Genomic DNA, 24,351 nt, shown 5'->3' on the forward strand with positions numbered 1-24,351 from the left:
AGAATGATACCCTGTCATTTGCAGCAATATTCACAATCCTGTTAAAAAAAATAAGTCAGGTATAGAAAAACAAATCCTCCATGGTCTTGCCCACCAGTGGGACCTAAATTAGCTGATCTCACCTAAGTGGAGAGTAGAACAGTAGTTAGGGCAGCTGGGAAAGAAAGCAAGAGAAATATTAGCAAAAGGGCTGGTTATCTGGTACAAAACTACAGCTACTACCATTTTCAACTTGGATCATTGACTTGGTAATGTCCTCAGCCATCCAAGAGACAGGTCTCTGGGTATTCCTTGGAAGGATTATCCTGATCAGGTTAACTGAGGTGGGAAACGTCACCCTAAAAGTGGGTGGCACTATGTCCTAGACTTGAGTCCTAGAGCTCATAAAGAGGAGAAAAATAGCTGAGCATGGCTCTCCTTCCTAGCTCTCTGCTTCCTGATTGCAGATGCAATGCGAACTCCAGCCTCTGCAATGCGAACTCCAGCCTTTGCAACGTGAACTTCAGCCTCAAGCTCCAGCCACCAGTAATTCATCACCACAATGGACTGCACACTCAAACCGTAAGCCACAATAAACTCTTCCTTCCCTAGGTTGCTTTTGTCGTTTTGTTACAACGACATAGGAGACACACAGTATAATTATGTGAACAGATTAAATTTCAGGGTTCTCTAACAAGTGACTATAATTAATAACATAGTATTTGTTCCACAACAGTGAAGAGTGATTTTGAATGTTTCAACACAAAGACATGATGTTTGAGAAGATGTACCTAATAAACACCCTGATTTAACTACTGCACACTGGACACCTGGGTCATGCTGTCACACTGAATCCTAGAAATATGCACAAATGTTACATGTCAACCAAGTAAGAAGAAAATTAGTCTTTAGGGCTAGAGAGATGGTTCAGTTGGTAAAGTGTTCACTGTAAAAACACAAGGATTTGACCCATACTCCCAGAATCCAAATTAAAAAGCCAGGCTTGGTGGTGTACCATAATAATGCCAGTGTAGCTTCCTGACCAGTTAGTCTGGCTCAACTGGCAAATCTCAGGCTACTAACAGACTGTACAAAACAAAACAAAAACAAAACAAACAAACAAACAAAAAAGGCCTGTGCAGTTAACAGCAAGATGGTTCAGTAGGAAATAGCACCCATCCCCAAGCCTGAAAAATCAAGTTCAATACCCAAGACCCACATGGTGGAAGGAGAGAGAACTCATTCCCTCAAGATGTCCTCAAACATCCACATGTACACCCTGATAATGTACATGCTTACACAACACACATACAAAGTAAATGTAATAAAATTTTAAAAATAACAATAAAGTGACCATCATATAATGAGCAACACTTAAGGACCTATAAACTACACACATACACACACACACACACACAAGCACACACTTACACACTCTCTCTCTCTCTCTCTCTCTCACACACACACACACACTACAAAAATCCTCAATTACAGCATTGTTTAAATGGTCAAACTGAGCCTGTTACATCATACATTTGAAGCCTCATCTCTTGAGCAAGCCTCCTGGAGTAAACTGACTAAAATAAATTACTTCATGGGCAAAGACTTAAAGGGCACCTCTGCACAGACATACAATAGAAGACAAATCAGCACAGCTCAGCTTTATAAATGGTGCTCATGTGAACATGTCTGCCGTAATTGTAAGATAACTCCGTGCAACCCTGGGTTTCTCTCAATCCATTAGTAGTCCTAATCTCAGCAAGTTAATCCAGCCTCTTTAAAAACTGAGAAATGTCTTGTCGCCCTAGTAAATACTACCTGTGAACAATTTCTCTTAGAGGATAACATGATTCAGTCAACAGGAAATTGTTTTTTATTAATAACCCATAATTTAGATACTACAAATTTCAGGGTTTTAAACATCTATGATAAATTCACAGAGGCCTTTCTATATTCACAAAGTTTTGCAGAATTTACTATTATGTAATTGAAGAATATTTTCATTACCCAAAGACATTCCCTTTCCTATCACCTTCCATTAAAATCTCATATAACTATTAATCTATATTTTGCTTTGTCTGGTGCCCTATTCTAGAGACTTTATCAATACTATCAATTAACATGTGGCCTTCTTTGTTCTGGTTCCTTCCAGTCGGCACAATCCTTTTCTAAGTTCACCCATGTGGCCATACGGTGTCAGAACTCTCATTGTTTAGTTGTATGCATCATGTTACTTTATTCCTCAGCTGGTAAACATGTATGTTGTCTGTGATTGTGTACACTGAGTAAAGCTGTTAGGAACACGCCCAGGAACATTGTGTGTGATCATCTCTCCTAATCTCTGTGGGTATGAGTGCGGGAATGGGATGGGGAAGATGTCAGATTGCTCTTCACTGAACCTATCAAGTTGTCTCCCCAGCATGCTGTGTCTCCAGCAGCAGTTTGCGTAGCTAACAATTCCTCCCCATCCACTGCAATACTTGCACCTGTTAATTTTCCACTTGTTATGAATGAATTGCATTCATTACAATTCTGAATTGTATTTCCTTACTGTGAATCAAAGCTCGGCATTCTTTTATGTGCTTCCTGGCTGTTCCTGTATCTTCTGTGGTATTCCATGCTAATCGAAATCCTTTGCCCACCTCTTTATACTGGATCCTTAGTCTACACACATTTTCATGAGCATTCGTTATGCAGTTAAGACATAAGAGCTTTATCAGATAAGATTGGCAAATAGTGTCCTTCTGCAGTTTGTCTTTACACATTTTTGTTAATGTTCTTTGGCATAAGAACCATAACTTGATCAGTTTCCATAGGTCTGCCTTTTTCTTATCTGTGCTTTTGCTATTACATGTTCATGAGATTGTCAAATACTCTGTCTTAGACATTGTTCTCTATTTTAAGACTTCCATGGTGTTAGCTCTTGCATACAGGTCTTTTTAAAGTTAATTTTGAGTATCATATATGAAGCAAGATTAAATTTTACATGGTCTAATAGTTTTTCTGTTGCTCTGACAAACACCATAACCAAAAGCAACTTGGGGAGTGAACGGTTTGTTTCATCTTACAGCCTACAGTCCATCATGAAGTCAGGACAGGAATTTGGAGGCAGGAACTGAAGCAGAGTTCATAAAAGAGTGCTGCTTACTGGCTTGCCTCCATGGCTTGCTCAACCTGTTTTCTTACACAACCTATCAGGCCCACCAGACAGATGAGGTACCGCCCACAATTGACTGGGCCCTCTCATATCAATAATCAATCGAGAAAATGCCTCACAAGTTTGTCTCCAAGCCAATCTTTTGGAGACATTTCTCAATTGAAGTCTCATCTTCCCAGATGAAAAGGGTTTAGATCAAGTTGACAAAGGCTTTGGAAATAAGTACGGCAATTTCTCAGAAAATTAGGAAACAATCTATCTCAAGACCCAGTAATAATGCTGAGGGGTATATACCCAAAAGATGCTCAATCACACCACAAAGACATGTGCTCAACTATGTTCATAGCAGCATTATTTGTAATAGCCCAAACCTGAAAACAACCTAGATGTCCACTACCCAAAGAATGGATATAGAAAATGGGGTACATTTACACAATGGAGTACTACTCAGCAGTAAAAAACAATGACATTGAAATTTGAATGCAAATGTATGGATCTAGTCGAAACCATTTTGAGTGAAGTAACCCAGACCCAGAAAGACAAATATAATATGTACTCACTTATAAGTGCCTTTTAGACATAAAACAAAGAAAAAAACAGCTCACAATTCACAATACAGAGAACCTAGACAACAAAAAGGACCCTAAGAGAGACATACATGGATCTACACAGGAAGGAGAAAAATACAAGATCTCCTGAATAAATTGGGAGAATGAGGGTCATGAAAGAGGGTAGAAGGAGAGAGGGGAAGAAGGGAGAGGAGCAGAGAAAAATGTATAACTCAATAAAAAAGGAAAAAGCAAACAGTGAAAATAAGGTTTCGAATACTGTGCTAATCACATGAGTCTTTTTTTTAACTTACACATAAGTTAAATAGACATACTTAAGAACCACAAGGGAAACATAAGAAAACACCATGACCAAGGCAACTTACACAAGAAAAGCATTTAATTTGGGGCTCACAATTCCAGAGGGTTGGAGTGCATAACCATCATGGGAAGGGGAGCATGGCATCAGACAGTCAGACATTCATGGAGCTGGAGCAGTTGTTAATAGCTTACATCTTGAGACAACTACTTAAAGACACTAGGAATTGCTGCGAGCTTTTGAATCCTCAAAGCTCATCCCCAGAGACACAGCTCCTCCAGCAAGGCCTCACCTCATAAACCTTCCCAGAATAGTTCCTCCAACTACAGACAAAGCATTCAAATACACAAGCCTATGGAGTTCATTCTCATACAAACCAGCACTCACACAGATATGGACTGTAATATGCATTTTATAATAATAGTTAAACCCAGGCTGGAGAGATGGCTCAGTGGTTAAGAGCACTGCTTGCTCTTCCAAAGGTCCTGAGTTCAATTCCCAGCAACCACATGGTGGCTCACAACCATCTGTGTAATAAGATCTGGTGCCCTCTTCTGGCTTGCAGAGAGAATACTGAGAATACTGTATACATAATTAATAAATAAATCTTTTAAAAAATAATAGTTAAACCCTAATTAATTTGTGAACAGCATTATGAATTTAGATATTAACAGGACTTGCCTTTAAATAATTCTAACAGCCAGGTGTGGTGACACAGGCCTTTAACACTTCAGCACTTGGGGGGGGATGGATTTTTGTGAATTTGAATGTGGTCAGGTCTACAGAGAAAATTCCAGGACAGCCAGGAGCATACTGTGAGATAGTGTCTCAAAAGTAAATCATTCTAATAAATAATAAACCACAACAGATTTTATGTTTCACATCTGAGTTTCATTATAATGATAAGTACTTGACCCCAGAAAATAAATTATTTCCTTAAGTTCAATAGATATTGGCAACTAAAAGGAAGTAACTTCCTATACCTGTCACAAATGTTAAAACACCACAGTAAGATTCTAAGCACATTCCTCTCTATCCCTGAACAGGTCCTTCAGCAAACACTCGTGGTGCACCCCGTCAGACCCCCACCTCAGCAAGCAAGCTTCCTAAAGCTTCCGAGTGACCTAACTATCCAAAATGGAAGTACCTGGTACGTTAAGAATTATAACTCCTTCAAATCTCAGAAGTCAGTGAATCTCCGCCTCCACTCTTCCAGTAGGCGCAGAAAGTCAAAGGAACATCTAAGTCTCTCAGCATGAAGCTGTGGGTGCAGGGTGGTAAGAATATGCATACGTAGAGCTAAGTTGCCAGGGGAGGCAGGGAGATGCAAATCTTAATGCAGATTGAGGGGCTGGGGGAACTTAGGTCATTGTGGACTAGAGAAAAGGGAGGCTTTTTGTCCTCTTATTCTGAAATAGAACCTTTCCTCAATCTCCACTGGTTTGTCCTCCATCATTATCACCTCAGTGTCTTTCTCTCTTCTTTGACAAGTTCCTAATTAAATGAGATCTTTCTCCTTATTACAACATCATGAATAGGTAATTGGTAGGTAATTCATCTAGGTAATTGCCCAGTGAGTGCAATCCAAGGAAAGAGAAGAAACACTGCTGTCTATATAAGAATGAAGGGGTTAAGGAGATGTGATGGGTTGCCAACACTAGCATCATATGATACCCAGTTTTTGCTACAGCATTTTGCTTCTCTTGATTCCAACCAGATCAACTCTGATAGTGTGTTGTAGTAGGCCTGTGCAGACATGAGTTTGCCCAGTCTTTGGTAAAGTAGTGTGTTTGATCTCCTAAATGTCTATCATTTCAATTACCCAGAGCCTTTTCTTCAAAGCTACCCTACGGGCTCTCCTGTGGCTACACACTAAGTCACACTTACATATACTCACAGCAACATAACTGTCATGTGCACAGCAGCAAAGAAGACACACCCACAAGTGAACATCAGACTCTGGCCTTTTAAGAAAAAGTAATTCAGTAGCAACCACGAATTAGACACGAAAAACAATCTGAGTAAGATGATGGATACAATTAATGTATAACTAAAAAAGGGGGTTAGCTATAGTCCATGAGTCAAATCTGGCATATTCTTTATATAATAGTCATACAATTACATACATACACAGAAACACACACATTAACAGGTACAAATAAGCATTATGTGCTACATGACAAACTATAGCCATCCTTTCAAAGACTCTCTATATTGATTTTTGTGCTGTAATAGTCAAGAAAAGCAGCTACCTATGACACAGGTCATATGGTCACAAGAAAAGTACTTGCCCCTATAGGAAAAGTCAACCAACTCCTATAATAAAACATCAGAATCACAGGTTGCCAGCAATGAATGGTCCTACCACAATTAAATCATTAAAACAATCCTTTCAGTTAGCTCTTTTTTCAGATGAAACATAATTTTTCCAGTTCGTACAGTTACTACTTTAGGCAACACATTAATAATGGCATCATATACTAAAAGAAACATTTATGTACATCTATTTCAGTTTAAAAGATGTTATACATGAAGGCAGTACTAATTCAACTCATCGAGCTATTAAAACCAAGACCATGGAGATGGGAAGGGCATGTTGGGAAGGTTCTGGGAGAACAGAAGCAGGGTGGGTATGATTCGGGAAACACTATATAAATGAGTTATAGTACTTCAGTGGTATCCAAAGTTCTTAGCACACAGGAAACTACTACAATGTCATTATTCTCAAATTTAATAAAAAATTTATAGTCATCACAGTCAGACATTTCCTTTGTAGGGTTCATAGATCTGAACCATTTTATGATTTGTGCTGGCTTTCTTCCACAACCCACAATTTGTCCTCCATGAGTGCCAAGAAACACTGATGTCTTTATTCTTTCTTAGTCTGCTGAAAAAACCGGAACAAACTTGAGAAGTCAAAGGCAGACTGTAAAGGCTCATAAGATGTTTTCAAAGTGTGTGAAGAAGAGTATACCCTGTGTATTTGCAAATCCTGAAAGTCTTGGAGGAAACTCAACAGAGAGGAAGATTCCAAAAGTAGCAGGCAGACAATGACATCTATAATGCCAGAGACTTAACCTTCAGCCCCAGTAATAGAAAGGGCAGAAAGAGAAGACAGATGGAAAATACTACCAAGGGAGATGCAACTGAACAGAATCCTTCTGTCAGCTGACATGGCCAATCGCTGCCTTGTTTGACTTCTTTTTCTTACAGCTGCTTGGGATCCTTCCTTATAGAAAAGAAAACCCTGAAGGAATCTGGTGCATTCTAAGCTCCTTCAATTCGCTATTTTATTTTTCTTTCAGTACGTACATAGAGCAAGAGATGTAGGCTCTGGAGATGGGGAGGGAGTGGGGCTCAGACCCACCTTTAATTTCTCAACATAGCATAGGGCATCATCTCTAATTTTCAGAATTTTTTGAGAATTGTAGACAGAGGGAAAAAATGTGTGTGGTACTTACAGAAGTACGCAATTAGTAAACAGCAGTAGTTACTGCCAGTTCACTACTAGAACGTCTCAGAAGCTTTACCCTTTCTGGGGAGTGCATGGGGGTGGAGGATGGGAGTGGAGGAGGAGCGGGAATGGGAGCGAGGATAGCTACGTAAAAATGAGAAAAGATTATATTTAAAAATTTCTTAATAAAAAATAGTGAACGTGAAGATAGTTCTACAAAATGCCTTAGTAGAGCTTGGCTTTGACAGGTGTGGTGATACACACCTATAACCCTGGCTCTACAGAGGCTGAGGCAGGCCCACCGTGAGGTTGAGGAAAGCTTAGGCTATGCAGCAAGACCCTATCTCAAAATAAAAGTCATAACAATAACAATAGTAATGATAGTAATGGTAACAGCATAAGTTTATTTAAATGTCTCTGGGGTTTATCACATATCCCTGAAAAATAATGAGTCTATCTAGTTCTCTAAAATGAAGAGTTTGGGGGTTATTTTGTCTAAGAAACGTGCAGTGGAAGCCATTTTCCAAAGCACTTCGAAAACAGTCTCTGTAGCAGTTGAGTATAATTTTAGCTTTGTAAACCTAATTTTCTCCTCATCCCAGCACGCATACACCTCATTTTTGAACACTTCAAGGAATATAGGCACTGGTAAACAACCGAAGTGAAGCGTGCATCCAAGATGAGGTTCCCAGTGGGATCCAGACTGCAGATGTTGCTCCTGGAGATCCAGAGCTAAGGAGACTTGAGAAGTATGATCAGAGTGGGAAAACAGATGGTGTGTGAGTTCCTGGATCCAAAATACAAACTGAATTTAAAATAGGAAGGAAGAAATGATCTCCTCCTCTTCTTCTGAAACATTTGATAACATCTGACAGGGAAGAACAGCTGGATTTCCCGAGATAGTGCAGAAGGTGCCAATTACAGGCACTGAAGCCTGGTGGCAGTAGAAATAGTTTAGTGTTCCTCATATGTGTCCGTGTGTGTGTGTCTGTGCATATATATATATATGTATGTATATACACACATATCATATACATACACACATATATGTATACATGTGTGCAATATATTATATATTATAGATATATAATTGATAAAGGAGACTATTAGCTGCACAGAATGGATTCAAGCTAACCGGTAAAGGAATTACCCAGAAGCAGAGCTCATTTGAAATGCCTGTCCTCTGGGGATCACCTCTTCTTTGGTTTAAAGGCAGACAATTTAAAAACAGTGTGCACCTACCTCACTGTGAACTGATGTGTGCATGGTGGTGGGTGGTTGACACTAAGCTCTTTTAGCATGGATTTTTCTTCTTAGAAGATTTAGATTTACATACATCGAGGCAAGAAAACAGAAACACGCAGTACTTGTGCATTGCCTATCCACACACTGAAACACTGAATTTCAACCCATCTGAAGAGAAGTGGCTGGGAGGCCTACAGGTAATCCGAAAGGATTGCTTCTCCAGGTGTGTGGGTGGAAACCCTCTGCTGCTCTTCTTCCCGCATAACAGGGGAGTCAATTCTGTTTTAATGTAAAACTAAGAACAATTCCCTTCTTTGAAAAACCCTTTGGGGCTTTAGAAAATCAATGCAATATTTATTTAAAGCAGCGCTGAATGAAGCAGCTTCTTAAGTCAGTCACCGTGACTAAGAAAGCCAGTTTGCTAGAACTCCCCCCATTGCCCCAGGTCCTTCAGTGGCAGGACAACGGTGACCTTCCTTCTGTTTCAGTGCATGCTTTACCGTGATGGGTGCATGTGACAGCCAGAGGGCTTTAACAGTTCAGCGAATATTGCAACAATATTTACAATTTTAGATATAGAACTGTCATCACTTCCAATATGCAGAAAGTCATGGGTCATCTTCCGAAGACACTGTCACCATCTGTTGCAATTTATGTAATGTAGGCAACCTATGACCATTTTGCAGGGAGGGCTGCTTTCCTCTTGGGGAAGCAGATGACAACTGCAAGGAGCCTTTCACCAGAAGGTCATCATTCAAGATTGGATTTCTAAAGAAGCAACAAAAGAATTTCTATCAAGCTATGATATTGGCCCTCCCTGCGAATGCCTCTCTGTAAAATCTGAATTGCTAAAATGGTCAGGCAACACATCAATTCGCTGAAAAAAAAATGATTTACAGGAAGACTTATGACCTAACTGCAAAATTACTGGAAAGAGAGAGAGAGAGAGAGAGAGAGAGAGAGAGAGATTGAGAGAGAGAGAGAGATGCAGCCACCTGCTCCTAACACAATAATCATGACCCCAAAAAGCTGGAGAGAAATCCAAATGACCACATGGGGAGATGCAGAATAAATGTGCCTTTACATCACATTCTTTCTTTCTAGGCGAGAGACGAACTCCCCCACCAAATGCAAAATAATAAATGCTTTGGTGGTAAGCTGGACATGACATTACTTGATTCCCTAGTACATAATACGTAAACCTGAATCATCTTTCAACCTGGAGGAGTGCCCTGAGGGGCTTCTTCACATGGACACTGATATTAATGAAGGCTTTGGCTCAGTAGTATAGTACTTAGCTAGCTTGGATGAGGCTTTTAGCTCCATCTCCAGCCATTCAAGTAAATAAATAAATAGATGAACAGAGCAATAAATGTGAAGACATATTTATTAAATATATAAATATATTAAGCTGACATATTTACCTATATTAATATTTTACTGTTCAAAGTACAAGGCTCATTTTCTGGCTTGTATTCTTCTATTTAACAGATTTGTTTTGGAAGTATCTAGGATCTAGATGAGGTACATCACCTTAGTTGTAAAAGAAAAATTTGTGTATTTATTTTAACGTGGGGGCCTTATTTCACATCCTGAAGACTGACCCTATGTCACAAGTGATTCCACTGTGCTATAACAGTGCACTCTTCCCTGCCCGAAGGTCTCCAGGGGCTGGTACCTTGACTCTCTCCTCTATCTGCCCAGCACTGCAGATTCCTATCAACCACCTTGCTCTGTACCTGTGGCCTCTCATGTCTGCCTATAATAGTGTGTCCATCATACTTTGTTGTTTCCATAGAACAGAAACCTTTCCTTATGCCCATCCCTTGTGCCTGCTCTGATCCCACATTGATATCAATCATTGGAAAATCAGAGAGACGCTCTTTTTTGTGAAACCCTCTGTATGCCCATGGGGCCCCCGCCGCATGGCACAGGGGCCACTGTCATCACAGAATGGCACTGGTGGTCTCTGCATTCCTTCACCTGCTCCCAGGAATACACTTCTTATCTTCCAGTAAATGACACAGACACGGAATTCAGAAAGTCACCGAAGCCCCATCAACAAGGTGGCAGACAGCATTCAACACTCAAAACTCTTCCTTAAAACTACTTTCCAGATAGTTAAGCAGGTGAAGGCACTTGCCACCAACCTGGGCAACCTGAGATTGATCCTTGGGACAAACATGGTAGCAAAGGAGAACTGATTCCCACTTGTCCTCTGACCTATGCAAACAGACAAATACACACACACACATATACACACACTAAAATAAATACAAAAATAAATGTCATTTTTTAAAAGATTGCCTTCTAAAGAAAAGATTATGATCTTTCCTTGTTACAGGGGAAAGGCACCCTTTGACTTTCTTACACTCTGTAAAGTACAGGAATGCCACTGACGCCTTATTCCCAATACCCCGATAAACACATCTACCCAAACAAGAAACTCCAACTCTTCATGTCTGGGATGCACAGACTTGGGGTGATAAGTACACAAATCCATTTAAAAGGTATTGTTGGTATTTAAAATAATGCACTTAAAATATCAAATAAAATTTTAAATTACAAAATAGAATGAAAACTTCTGTTAATTTTCAAAGTCAAACAGACAAGTTCAAATACAATTTGAACTTAACATAGCTGCACCTTTTGGTGTAATATTCAGGCCTTATACGCCTACCTCTCTGCAACTTTGAAGCTAAGTGGAACAGTCTACCATCACTACTTGAAACAATTGCCTCTGTCTCTCCAAAGCTCCTGTCTAGGTTGTATATTTAACTCACAAGTTGGTACATTTCTATGTAATGAAAAACTAGGAAAACAAATCATAAGCGATATGCAACACAAATGGTGCGCTAATTCTTGACAACTGGTTTGTGTTATTTGTGCTCACATTTGCTTTAGACTTTCAATGCAATCATCGTATCTCTACTAATTCAGAAGTGATACGAAGTCATCTGGGATAGAGTCAGACCCTCACAGAGAGTCTGAAAACTCAGCTACACTTTAGAACAATCATCAGTCTGGTTCATCTAATGATGCGGATGGACAGGTCACTCTCTTTTCCAAATGAACATCTTCAGAGGCTTGCCTCAACTATCTGACCTAATGTAGCGCCCTTTCAGTGCCTCTATCAGTAGCTCAGTAGTGTTTATTTCCCATAAACAACTACATAATTTGCAGGTAACTAATAGTTGCTGTTTTCTTTATCATTTGACCGTACAGAAGAGACAGGCAACAACCTTGTGTTTTGTCTACTGGCACACCTGCCCTCCACTGCCATGCAGTAGAACCCTTTGAATTGAAGTTGACTTCACGGTGTTTTCTAATCAACAGAGTACATTCTCCAGACACCTCTAGCACTCTGAGTAACTCAGATCTTAGAGCTCTCAGAATCCGGTCCTCTTTTATGTATTAAAAAGCACCTGTGACTCATTATCTTTCCAAGATACCTTTGGAGTACAAGTGTGGGATGGAGCCAGGGATAGATTTTCATCTTCCTGTATCCCTATACAGGTGGCTTCCAAACCAAGCTGTCATTTCCTCTAACCTTGCTCAGTTATTCCTATAGGATGTGGGAACCCTGTTGAACACACGGGGAAATCCAATTCTCTGCTTCTTTTCACAGAAACTACCCTTCCTGTTGTAATTCTGCCAAATATAATGGAGAAGTGACCCAAGACACTGAACCCTGTGATGGAAGTTGACCTGTTCTATCATGTGGAGGAGAGAGGAGACTCCATTATAATCCAGTCCTATTCCTTAGTGACCTGGAAGCCCAGCTGTGCTGCCAACACAGTGAACACAGATTCTGTGTAGTCATGACAACAATGGGTTTTAACCTGGAGGGAATGTTTCCTGTTCTGGTCCCATCACATGTCCACAATATGAATGAGTGTGATGAACAGCACCTATACATACTTTTCTCTAAGAAGTTCCAATTTTGGTTTAGGAAAGTCTTTTCCTAGAGAGGCTGAATATTGAACACTCAGGCCAGTATCTTCTTGTTTGAGGTACATGATCTCCTAGTGTGCTATAACAGTGGTTCTCACCTTCCTAATGTTGAGACCCTTTAATTCGGTTCCTTGTGTTGTGGTGATGCCCAACCATAAAATTATTTTGTTGCCATTTCATAACTGTATTTTCTACTCTTATGAGTTGTAATATGAATATCTGTGTTTTCTGTTGGTCTTAGGCGACCCCTATGAATGGGTCATTTGGTCCCCAGAAGGGGTCACAACCCACAGGCTGAGAACCAGTGTGCTAAAGTAGTGGATCTTGACTATTGGAAAGCACATTTCTGATGGTCTTAGGAACTGAGGCAGTGCTCAGTAGAGAAAGTACAGTTGTGAAGTAGCAATGAAAAAAAGTTATGGTTAGGGGTTCCTATGACAATTGGAAGTATGTGTTTTCTGATGGTCATGACCCATAGGTTGAGAACCACTGGCCTAAAGGTTAGGTTTAAACTCAAATGATCAAGAAAAGAAATATATATGTATATATGTATGTGTGTATGTACATACATACATGCATACACACACAAATAGGAGAATGAGATGGAATCAAACCTAAATATAAAAATAAACTGAGCTACTAGGTACCATGTAAACTAAGCTCCCATGTCCAAAGAAATATTTCCTCTTTAAAAAAACGAAGGTGCCTCATCATCTCCCCAACCTCTTGGAACATCTGATTTGTTTGTCTTCCAGCAAGCTGCCCCCTACGACCCACAGCTTCCTAGCTTGAATTCACAGTTCACACTTCACATCCACAGGTTCCATGGACAGATGAATGGGCCATGCCCCAACACACTGATTCATCATCTCTGTGCAAGGATATTTCTATTACCTTCAAGTTAGCCATTATTACCCCTGCCTATCTAGTGTTTTGCTCTTGACTGTGGAGCGATAGAGGGTCAGGCCCTTGGTTTAAGTCTGCATTGGATCCCACTTCACGTAGAGTTAAGACTGTCTTTTGCCTAGACGTAACAGAGTCTATTGCTTCTGTAGACATGTTTGTTGTGCTCAAGGTTTTTTCTTTTCATCAATTTTCAACTAACACAGGAAAACATGTATTGTATACATTCAAAGGATACTTGTGATGTTTCTCTGCACATGTGTACTGGGATGAACTTTAAAATTAAGCAAGATGACAGTGCATCACACACTGCAAATCCAGAGACGGGTTCATCTCATTAACTTTCAAAGTTTGGAAGATTCAATCATGAAATAAGCCTCAGTAGATTATACTGCAACATGTTTTTTTTTTTTTTTAAATCTGTCCAGATATACATCTAAAGCAATGATGGGAGGTAGGACATTTTTTATTTATTATCCCCCAAAGATGCCCTCTTTGGCTTCCAAAAATCGGTGACAAAAACAGAAGCTCATGTAGATAACTTTGGTCACAGGGACTCAAGCTTCTGCAGAGTCCCCTTGGTTAGACATTCCCAGCAGTCACAAACCTGTCACATGTCAGTGTGCACTGTCAGCAAATGCACAGCTCAAGGAGAGATATCTGTAAGCAATCAAAAATGAAGCGATGTGCAAGTTGGGCATGGTGACATACACCTACATTCCCAGAATTTAGGAAGTATAGGCAGAAAGATCAAGAGTTAAACATCAGCATAGTGGATGAGTTCAGTGTCATCCCAACCTAAACAATGAACTCTAGGCCATTGTGGGCTGCATAAAGTCCAGTCTCAAGAAAACAAAAAACAAAACAAAATTGGACCAAAAATTTTTTTAAAAAGATTTGTGTTCAATAGTTTATAGTAAAAAATAGCAACGTTCTTGCCTCTGGAAGAGTTTTTATTAATTAATAAATATATAAATTCTCCACCGCATGTAATTTAATATTCCCTAACACTTTGTTTCCCACTCCAATCACAGAGAATTAGCACATAGGTTTTAAGTGTCCTGATTATTCAAAAAAAGCCTCATATTTCATTTGAGGCACTACTACAGGGAGAATTCAGACTAGAAAAAAATAAGTTATTTCTAATTTAAGTAGACAAGTTTAAATAGTCCTTTTAAAAATGGACATGACATTGAACACATTTAAAGGAGATTCATTTTGTGAAGAAAGTCTCCTTGTTTTGCACTGAGGTGTTTCTTTAGCGACACCAGCCAGACACACAACAGATGTTAGCTAAGTGCTCAGAAACAAATCTATCTGTAGCCGGGGCTCTTGTCTGAGCAAGAAGGCAGCAGCATCAGGTGACTGTGCTTCAGCACAGACACAGGTAAATGACAGCACACTCAATTCTGCCAGTGCAGAAACTGGATGCTGTGGGAAGAAAGTAACCATCAGTTCTACTGAAAACGGGAGCAAAGGACTTGATGACACCTTGCTTGACAAATATCAGCACCTTCGTAGGGCTGTCTGCCATTTTCTCAGGAATGGAAACTAACATTTGTACCCATATGAACTACCAACTAATGCAGAACGAAACCAACGTTGAGACATTTTAAATACAAAACTGAAACCAGTAAGTTGGGCATGCTAATTGTTGTTGCTCCAAAATGTATCTCAATTACCTTTATTCTATTGTTTTCATTATTTTTAATAAATTGTTATATTATTTTAAAAGTTAAACATTTTTTTTTGTTTGCTGATAGGCACAAAGCCATGCCAAGTAATGCTGAGACAACTTAATTTCTAAACAAAGCACAGCGCAGTTCTTCGTCTCATGCGGCGGGACATGCACGTACCTGCGCCAACTTCCTTTTCCTCCTCCTCGATGCTGTTTCTGATGCTGTCATACTCCTCATCAATAGTCTGATTGCCACGCATCTGAGACAAAATTCTGCGGGCCTTCTGAGTCTGTCCTTTCTGAATGAGCCACCGAGGGCTTTCGGGCAAAAAGAGAAATCCAAGAAACTGTATAACAGCTGGAATTGCTGCAAGTCCCAACATGTACCTGCAATAAGAAACACGCCGACACTGTGAAATTGTTCTGAGAGCACTGAGTACATATTCGCTGTGGAGCCTAACAGCCCTCAGCATAGATTTACCACGGGGACTAACAGCACTGAGTGCTCACTCATTTAACAAGGAATGTAAATAAATGATATGTATACTTCTCAGAGTCTCACAGCACTGAGTCCACAGTCACCAGAGAATCTCAAAGGGTTGAGCCCATATATAAACACTGGGTGTACACTCCCTGAAGTCTAACAGTACTGAGTACATATATACCAGACCTTTTCTTTGGGGCCACCAACTAGCTCCCAAATTATAACATGGAGACTGTTAGTTATGAATGCTCAATCTACCTTAAGCTAGTTTCTGCTTAAGTTAAGTTTCTTAAATTAACCTAGTCCTCTTTATTTACCTCTTGCCTTGGGACTTTTCACCTTCTTTGTGTATATCTTACTTTCCCTGCTTCTCAAGAATGGTGGCTGCCTGGCTTCTTGCCCCCAGCATGTCCCTCTCATTCTTCCTGTTCTCCTCCTTCACTCTTCTCAAGCCTAGATTTCTCCTCCTACTTATTCTCTCTACTGGCCAGTTCCGTCTGTCCTCTTTCCTGCCTGGCTATTGGTCACTCAGCTCTTTATCAGACCAATCAGGTGCCTTAGGCAGGTAAGGTGAAACAAACACAACACATCTTTACATAGTTAAACGAACATCCTTACATGGTTAAACAAAGGCAGGATAAACAAATGTAACACACCTTTACACAGTTAAAGTAATATTCTATTGCAGCATAAAGAAATGGAACACATCGTTGCCTAGTTAAAATAATATTCCATAACATACATACTTACACAAGAATCTAATAGAATTGAATATGCACTCCCCAGAGTCTAGCAGCTTTGGATACACACTGACCTGAGTCTAACAGTATTGAATCCTCTTTCACCACGGAGCCTAACAGTACTGATGTATACTCATTTACCTCAGAGTCCAAGACCCCTTGTGTACTCCTCAGAGTCTGCTATAACTGAGTGCACACTCACCATAGTCTAAAACTGCTGAGTGTGTGTTCCTCGGATTCTAATGGCACTGTGTACACACTCACCATTGAGTCTAACAGCACTGAGGGCACATTTGTTCTCCATAGGGTCTAAAATCACCAATTATTCACTCCCAAGATTCTAACAGAATGGTGTGCACATCACAGAACCTACCAGCACTGTATTCATAGTCATTCATCAGAGTCTAATAACAGTGACCCCCCAAAGTCTAACAGCTCTGAGTGCACACTCACCAGTGTAAAAAGATGATACATTCCTCACAGCCTATAGGACTGAGTGCACACTCCCCAGAGTCTAACAGCAAAGCACACTTACCTCTAAGCATCAGAGCATTGCATCCACACTCACTCCAGAGTCTAACAGCAATGACTGCACACTTACTTAGCAGAGCCTATAACCACTGTGTGAGCACTCTCTACACCAGAGGTTTTCAACCTTCCTGATGCTGCGACCCTTTAATACAGTTCCTCATGTGTGGTGACCCCCAACCATCAAATTATTTTCACTGCTACTTTGTAACTGTGATTTTGCTACTGTTATGAACCACAACATAAATATTTTGGACTTAGAGGTGTGCCAAAGGGGCAGCAACCCTAGGTTGAAGATCTCTACTCTAGAGTCTAGCAACACTAAGTACACACAGGCCACAAAGTCCAACAGCTCTGAGTATATACTCATTACAGAATTTGGTGTTTGTGTGGGACACAGCAATATGTAATAATCAATCAGATTTTATCCACTGAAAGAGAAATGTTATTTTTTGATGTACTGAAATTGAAAATGAAAAATCTAATAATTGCTTTCATTATAATTTTGCAGTGATAGACAAATGCCATAATTATATTTCCACATTCTAAATCAAACAAATCATGCAAAGCACCATGATAGCCCGCCATATATACGTCTAATACTAATATACACCACAGAACTATGATTTCCAATACCTCTGTGTCTTCTGCCGATACAAATTCCATGCATTATTCCGAGGCAGGTAAAAATGGAGCTGCTGTGGTCTCGGTAAGTGTCTCCTAAAGGCTCAGTGCTGACGGCTTCTTTGCAGGCTATGTTGCTATTGGGAGAGGGCTATCCTCTAACAAGTGGGGGATGGTGGGGGAAATTTTGTTGACTGGGGAAATCTCTCAAAGGGTTTATTTGAACCACAGGCCTTTCCTCTCTTCTTTGGCCTCCTAGCACCCACGGGGTGATCAAGTCTCTTCACACTGAATTGCCACCATGATGTCCTAATCCTTGAGCCCAAATAGACCCTTCCTCCTGAAGAGTGGGATATCTAGGGTCTGCTGTTGTCTCAATGGCAGAGAGCTAACAGGGGACTAAGAGTTATCTAATATAATGCATACTTCTCATGAGACTAAGTGCCTGAAATTGTTTATTTTGTGTTTTGTTGAGTTTTTGTTTTGTTCTGCTTTATTGTCTGAATGCAGTTCTGCTATATGGAGCCCTGATTGGCTTACAACTTGTGGTCTCCTTCCCTCTCTCTCATAAGAGCTAGGATCACAGAGATATCTACTATGCCTTGCACTAAATTATTTCTTAATAGTTATTTCTTTGCTCTTTGAATAATTGCTTTTTTTAAAAGTAATTTCTCTATTTCATTTTGCTGGGAGGCACCGAGTTCACCACGATTAAGGAGTAAATGGCTTACAGCAGGGAAAATAGAGGCAAATAATTGTAACCAAATGGCTAAAAACAGAAATAAATTGTCTATCATTTTCTTTTAAGTGTCTACTCTTAATGACTGGTAAAATGATAAGCAGCACACAAGCATGTAGTTAAAATTCATCAAAGAAGGAATAAATATTGTAGCATGAGTCCAGGTGCCCATGCCAAGACCTCTCCAGAAAGGCCTCTTAATAACCTTAACTAGAGGAGCTGGGTTAGCTAAACTCCCAGATCTCTGCAAGTGGAATTTCCATAAATATAGGACACCTTTAGATATCCCACGCACACGCTCCAAGGCAGAGTGTTAGAAACCCAATCCATGCTCAGAAGCAGCCCTAACCACCCCATTTACAGCTGGAAAGTTCCCTGGTTTGATGTGCATTGCAAAGATAATCGACTTTTTAAGTCACACTAACCCTAGAGTAAAGCAATTTAAAGACTCCCAGGGATAAAGCTTATGATAGAAGTCACTTCTTTCTATGCAATTGTGTTTTAGTTCTAAAAACAAAAGAGGAAAAATAAAATCATGACTTGGATATTAAAATACCACTTATTATAAACTGCACAATAAACATATAGGCAGAACCAGAAAAAAAGTAAGCGAAACAAACAAAGTATTTATGAATGAGGGACGGAACAGATGGTGACGTTACTGCCTATGTTGTATAATTATATCAGCAATTCAGAGCGTGAACAAAGTATTTATGAATGAGGGACGGACCAGACAATGAAGACTTACTGCCTATGTTGTGTGATTATACCAACACTTGCTCCCACTGTGCAGTTCACAGAGGATATATTTTTTTATCACAATTTAGATGTGCTCCTCCACCTCATCTTAATTTTCACACTCGCTCCCTAGCTGATTACCCCATGAAGCACCTTGAACAGAGATGGCATCTTGTAAGTATGCTACGAACCGAAAGGACAACAGCTATGCACCAAAACCTTTGTGTGGTTACACAGAAGGCAACTCTCTTTAGACTCAGTTAGCAGTATTTCAGGTAGCAAGTCTTCTAGACCATTTAGCTCTGCAAACTTCCTTGCCCAGTACCCTTCCTGAACAAACCATTGTAACTCTAGATACGATCAGATCCTCTCTCTTCAAGCAAGGGTCTTCAGATGAGAACAAGGGAGATCAACTCAGAAAAAATAAAATATTTGTTTGGTTACTTCTTAAGATGTTAATGCATATGATGAAATTTCTTATTTAAATGAGCATTTTATTGCTGTGAATGAATAGGAGTTATGACTTTTCTTGAAGAATTTAGAGGAACTATTGGGCCAGAGGAGTAGTTCAGAGCTCTTGACCCAGGTTCAATTCCTCAGCATCAAAAACAACTAATAAGCAATAATAAAAATAATACCATGTACTATCAATTACTAAAATGAGCAGACTTTCTTTTTTTACCTTCTAGTATATATTAAATATATTGGGTTAAGGATTAAATAAGATTCACCCTGTAGATGAAAACTTTCCTATTTCATTTTCTGTCCTTTGAATGATTAAAGACATGTAAAGAAAATACAGAACTTGCATCATTTTCAGATACAAAAATGTACACACAATTCTCTGATACTTGCTATTTAACCCCAGAGCATACTATTTTTATAAACTTAAAAGAAACAAAAGAGAAGAGAAGAAAGATAATAAAAAAATTCAAACTTAATATTAATCGATGCATAAGTCAGCTCTGGAAGCCAGAATGGACCCAGAGTCCTTTGCACCAGGACAGCTCAAGAACCTAGGTATAAAACTCTTTAAGCCTGTATAGCAGGAGGAGAGAGATGTGCACCCTCCGCCAGTCTTTCTCTTTGCAAAGACTAGTCCAGAAAACTAAAAATACTGTACACACTAATATTGGATACTTACTTTCTAAAAGTAAAAAAAGGGGGAGTTGTTTAGTCTACTTTAATTATCCTTGCTGATTAAATAGATTCTAAGAGAAGAACATCCACAGCTTTGTAGAAACCCACTGCACAGTGTGGGTGAGTAGTTAAGATATATAAACAGCAAGAACAGACTGGATTCTATGTCATACTATGGTTCTATTCAGTACCACCCTAAACTTGTAGGTCAGCAGCTGGTTGTGCTACTGGGTGGTGATGAAACCTTCAGGAGGCAGAGAAGTTCTGGAGGCATGGCTGGAGGACCTTGTTCCTTCATCAGGCAAATAGGTTAGGTCCTAGAAGCCCTTGAAAGAGCTGCTTCCTGTCTCTTTCTCATTTGCCAAGAGGCCAGCATCTGTACCTGTCACGTCACTACATGACTCCAACCATCCCTTTCTGTCCCTTTCCATGCCAGAAAGGTGATCATGAACCGAGACCTCCAAACCCATTTTTCCTTTTAAGTGAATTAGCTCAAGCATTTTGTTAGCAAAACTGGAGGCTGGTTAACATAGTTCAGGTGCACTAACCACAAGACTCCCCTGGTCAAGTTACTATCTGTGCACACAGGGCCATGTCCTGTTACCTCGCACTGCTGGTAGAAGTATGTGATAAGCAGTTCTTCATTCACTTAGCAAAGCAGATGCTTAGCCAAAGTATTTTCCCGCCTTGGGGTGCCTAACCTTGTGAGCAATCCCACATAGATCTATTATAGCCACACCCCCTCCTAATCTCCACCAGAAATACCTATCCAATATCTTTCTCTGTGGTAAAATTATTCCTCTGAAGATACATATACTGGTGAGTAGGAAGGATTGTTGCTATGCTGATGAAAAAGTCAACCTAAGATGAAGCAAAGAGCCATACACTTAGCTAAATTGTATCAAAGGGTGTCAATCTTCCAAATCCACAGAAATTAGGAATCAGATGAGTGACAAGAAGTCCTATGATAAAAACTAAGCTAGGCAACCCCTAGTGACCAGGCTACCTCATTAGCATAAGCTACAGCAAGGGTTCTGGATCCAGGATTCACGTGTGAATTCCCCAGGGGGCTGTTTAAATACACCAGTGGCTAAGCCCCACCTTTCCCCGGGATTGTGATTAATTGGTCTGGGCTCTGAGCCCAGAGAATTCTATTTCATTAAAAGCTCTCCCAGTGGTGCTAATGTGCAGTTGAGGTCAAGAACCACAGATCTAAACATTTTAAATTCCCAGCGGTAAAAATGAACAACAAACACCTGCGATCTCAAGGAAAAACCATTTATCTTTAGGAGGTAAAGAGGGGTACCACAGGCTGATAAAAGAGAAAAACTGCCTGACTCTAGAAAAAGAAAATGGGAGCACTGATGAGTTTTGAAACTTCAAAATACCCTTAGCGTCGTGGCAAGATATCTTTTAAAATACACCAACCTAGACGTTAGCAGGGTCACAGCTACGGTACCACCACTACCTGTTCACCAGGAAATGAAGTCTGGAGTAGACCCTTCAGGAGGATGTGATACTTCCAGATGTTGTCAGCCCAAGTAGAGCAACCCCTTCTCACTCAGAGTAAACTCATTTCTCAGTTCCAAAGGACTGATTCTCTTAGAATCCTACCCCAGCTGCCTCACGGGGATCAGATGTACCACTGTCGTGACCATCCTACAGGCCCTTCACCAAACTACACCATCGCTTCAAGGGCATCACACTGCTCCTACCTGTGCAACTCCAGAATCTTCTGACAGGATTCTGCAGTCCACAGTCTAAGCCATGAACTAGGTCATGGTGGGTTCATGAACATGATTCATAGCCTTTGTCTTTCCCAAATACCTGAAAATCTACTTGAATGTCCATGCGCAGCTGGCTCACAGAACACGGCACAGCAGCAATAGGAGCTAACAAAGGACACCAGCTATGTGCCAAGCACTGGTCAAAAGACTCCAAGATACAGGACACCTACCATCTTCGTAACAATCCTAGAACTGCCACTACCAACCTCACTTTACAGATCCGAATATACAGGAGACCTACCATTTTCATAGCTATCCTGGGAATGCCATGACTAACCTCACTTTCCAGATCTGAAACACTAAGGAGAACCATAGCTAGGAAGGGGTAAAAGATACAAATGAAATCCAGGCAGTCTGGCCCCTAGATGGGCTTACTATGAGCCAACCTATGATAAATTTTTATTAATCACTTAGTAATTAGTCACGCTGAACTCATTAAAAATTGCATTCATTTACTTCAACTTCAGGTTTAAAGAATTCCAAGGATTCACTCACACCTATGCACCTAAAACCCTGAAGCAAAGACAGAAAGTGGAGAGTGGCGAGCATTCTGAATTATCCTCTGCACACTGTGGGCTGGGTAACTGCAAGCCAGCAGGAACAGAGCAGCTAGCCACAAACGAGACCACATTATTCTATCAGCACCCCTCTTGACTAAACTGGAAGCTCCTGAAGGGATTACCATAGCACAGACAGCCACCAGTTCAAAGAAGCTTTGTTTCTTTGACACAGGGTCTCCCTCAGCAGCTCAAGCAGGCCTCAAATTGGCAATCTCCTGCTTCAGCCTCCAGAAATGTCCCTTTAAATTACATAGGAAACGATAGAAATAACAACAATTTTTTTTTCTGAAAAAAAATCATTGGGAGAAAAACAAAGTTACACAGGACAGACATGATAGATCAAAACTGTTTTTAATTTGTATTTTATTTTGCAACCTGAGTCTAGCAAAATTCTCCCTTAGCCTCAGCCTTTCAGACGAAATTGTATATAGAGCTACATTGTATGTTCACAATCTAATTCTCTTCCTCCTTTCCTCTTTTGTCTTTCCACCACTCAAATAATGTGGAAAAATGGTTGTGATCACTTGCAATAGAACTCCATACAATATATGTACATAATACATATTGCTAAGTCAGGAGTGTAACCCCAGTCCCTGGCATCCATCCCAGCTCCCTGGCCTGGGAGTTGCATTGGTCTGGACTCCAAATCCCAGCATGCCAAATCCTGACCCCTCCCTGGGGGAGGGTCAGGACCACTCCCACAGGGTATTTAAGTGAGTTCCCAGAGGAGGAACACGTGGTTCCAGGTTTGCATGTGCTCCCTGCTTTGCTGTCTCCCCGCCAAGCGCTCAGCCACCCAAGAGCGCTGTATTTAATAAACCAATGGGCATTTTAATTTGGTTTAATCTGATCTAATTGGATTTCTTTGCACTGGCAGAGCGGCTCGTCTTAGTACTTTTTCCTAACACAGAGATATATATTTTAAATAGAAGTCAAGCTGTAACAGAAAACCATCATAGATAAAGGACCTTCATTGTAGTTTATTTTCAAACTGATCTGTATGTAAGTATTTTTGTAGCTCTTGAAGAACTTCCTTCAGCTGAGGAAAGGGGTCATAGTCCACTTGAAGAAATAAAAGCACTCAAATGACACAGCCACTTGGCCCATTACCCTACTGACCTGGAGAGCATAAAGGTGTGCAGTTCAAGCAACAACTCCACATGTTTCCCAAACTCATTTTGTCAAAACTATGCCCTTCTTCACTGGGGCAATAGAAAGTGTGCCAGGGAGGCAAGAACACAGCCATGGGAGGCTCCCACATAAAAAAATGAAATCCATTTGAACAAAAACTTCCAATGCATACTGATTTCAGCACCTACGAAAATGTTTTCTTAGGTTTAGCCAGGTAGGAGCCCAGAGGTCACCTCACTATGGCTATGGTAGAAGGGTCAAGACTATATCTGAAGCTGACAGTAGAATTGGGAATGTTAGACCCTGGCGTCTGTGCTGAGTGCTATATGGTACTTTGCCTGTAGCTCCCAACAGTCCTGTAGCTTCCAGGTCATTACAGGACTGGTTGAGCGAGCCAGGAACTAAGCTTGGAGACTTAAAGACACATAGGCACTCCCACCAGCAATGGATGAGTGTTCCCCTTACTCCACATCCTCTCCAGCGAAGGTGGTGTTTTTGATTTTAGGCATTCTGACAGGTGTAAGATGGTATCTCAAAGTTGTTTTGATTTGCATTTCCCTGATCGCTTTGGCCATTTGAACTTCTTCTGTTGAGAATTCTCTGTTCAGTTCAGTGCCCTATTTTTTAATTGGGTTAATTAGGA

The 24,351-nt window shown here is 40.3% G+C and overlaps 1 protein-coding gene across 1 annotated transcript in view; it reads right to left on the reverse strand.

The window, feature by feature from the left end:
- Positions 1–24,351, reverse strand: part of Slc2a13 (solute carrier family 2 member 13) — a 305,981-nt gene that overhangs the window by 213,258 nt on the left and 68,372 nt on the right. Inside the window, exon 3 of the mRNA XM_057792214.1 lies at positions 15,416–15,624. Coding sequence (XP_057648197.1) covers positions 15,416–15,624 — 209 coding nt within the window. The remainder of the gene's footprint in view (positions 1–15,415; positions 15,625–24,351) is intronic.

The sequence above is a fragment of the Chionomys nivalis genome, chromosome 17, assembly GCF_950005125.1.
Source record: "Chionomys nivalis chromosome 17, mChiNiv1.1, whole genome shotgun sequence".
Classification (NCBI taxonomy): Eukaryota; Metazoa; Chordata; class Mammalia; order Rodentia; family Cricetidae; genus Chionomys; species Chionomys nivalis.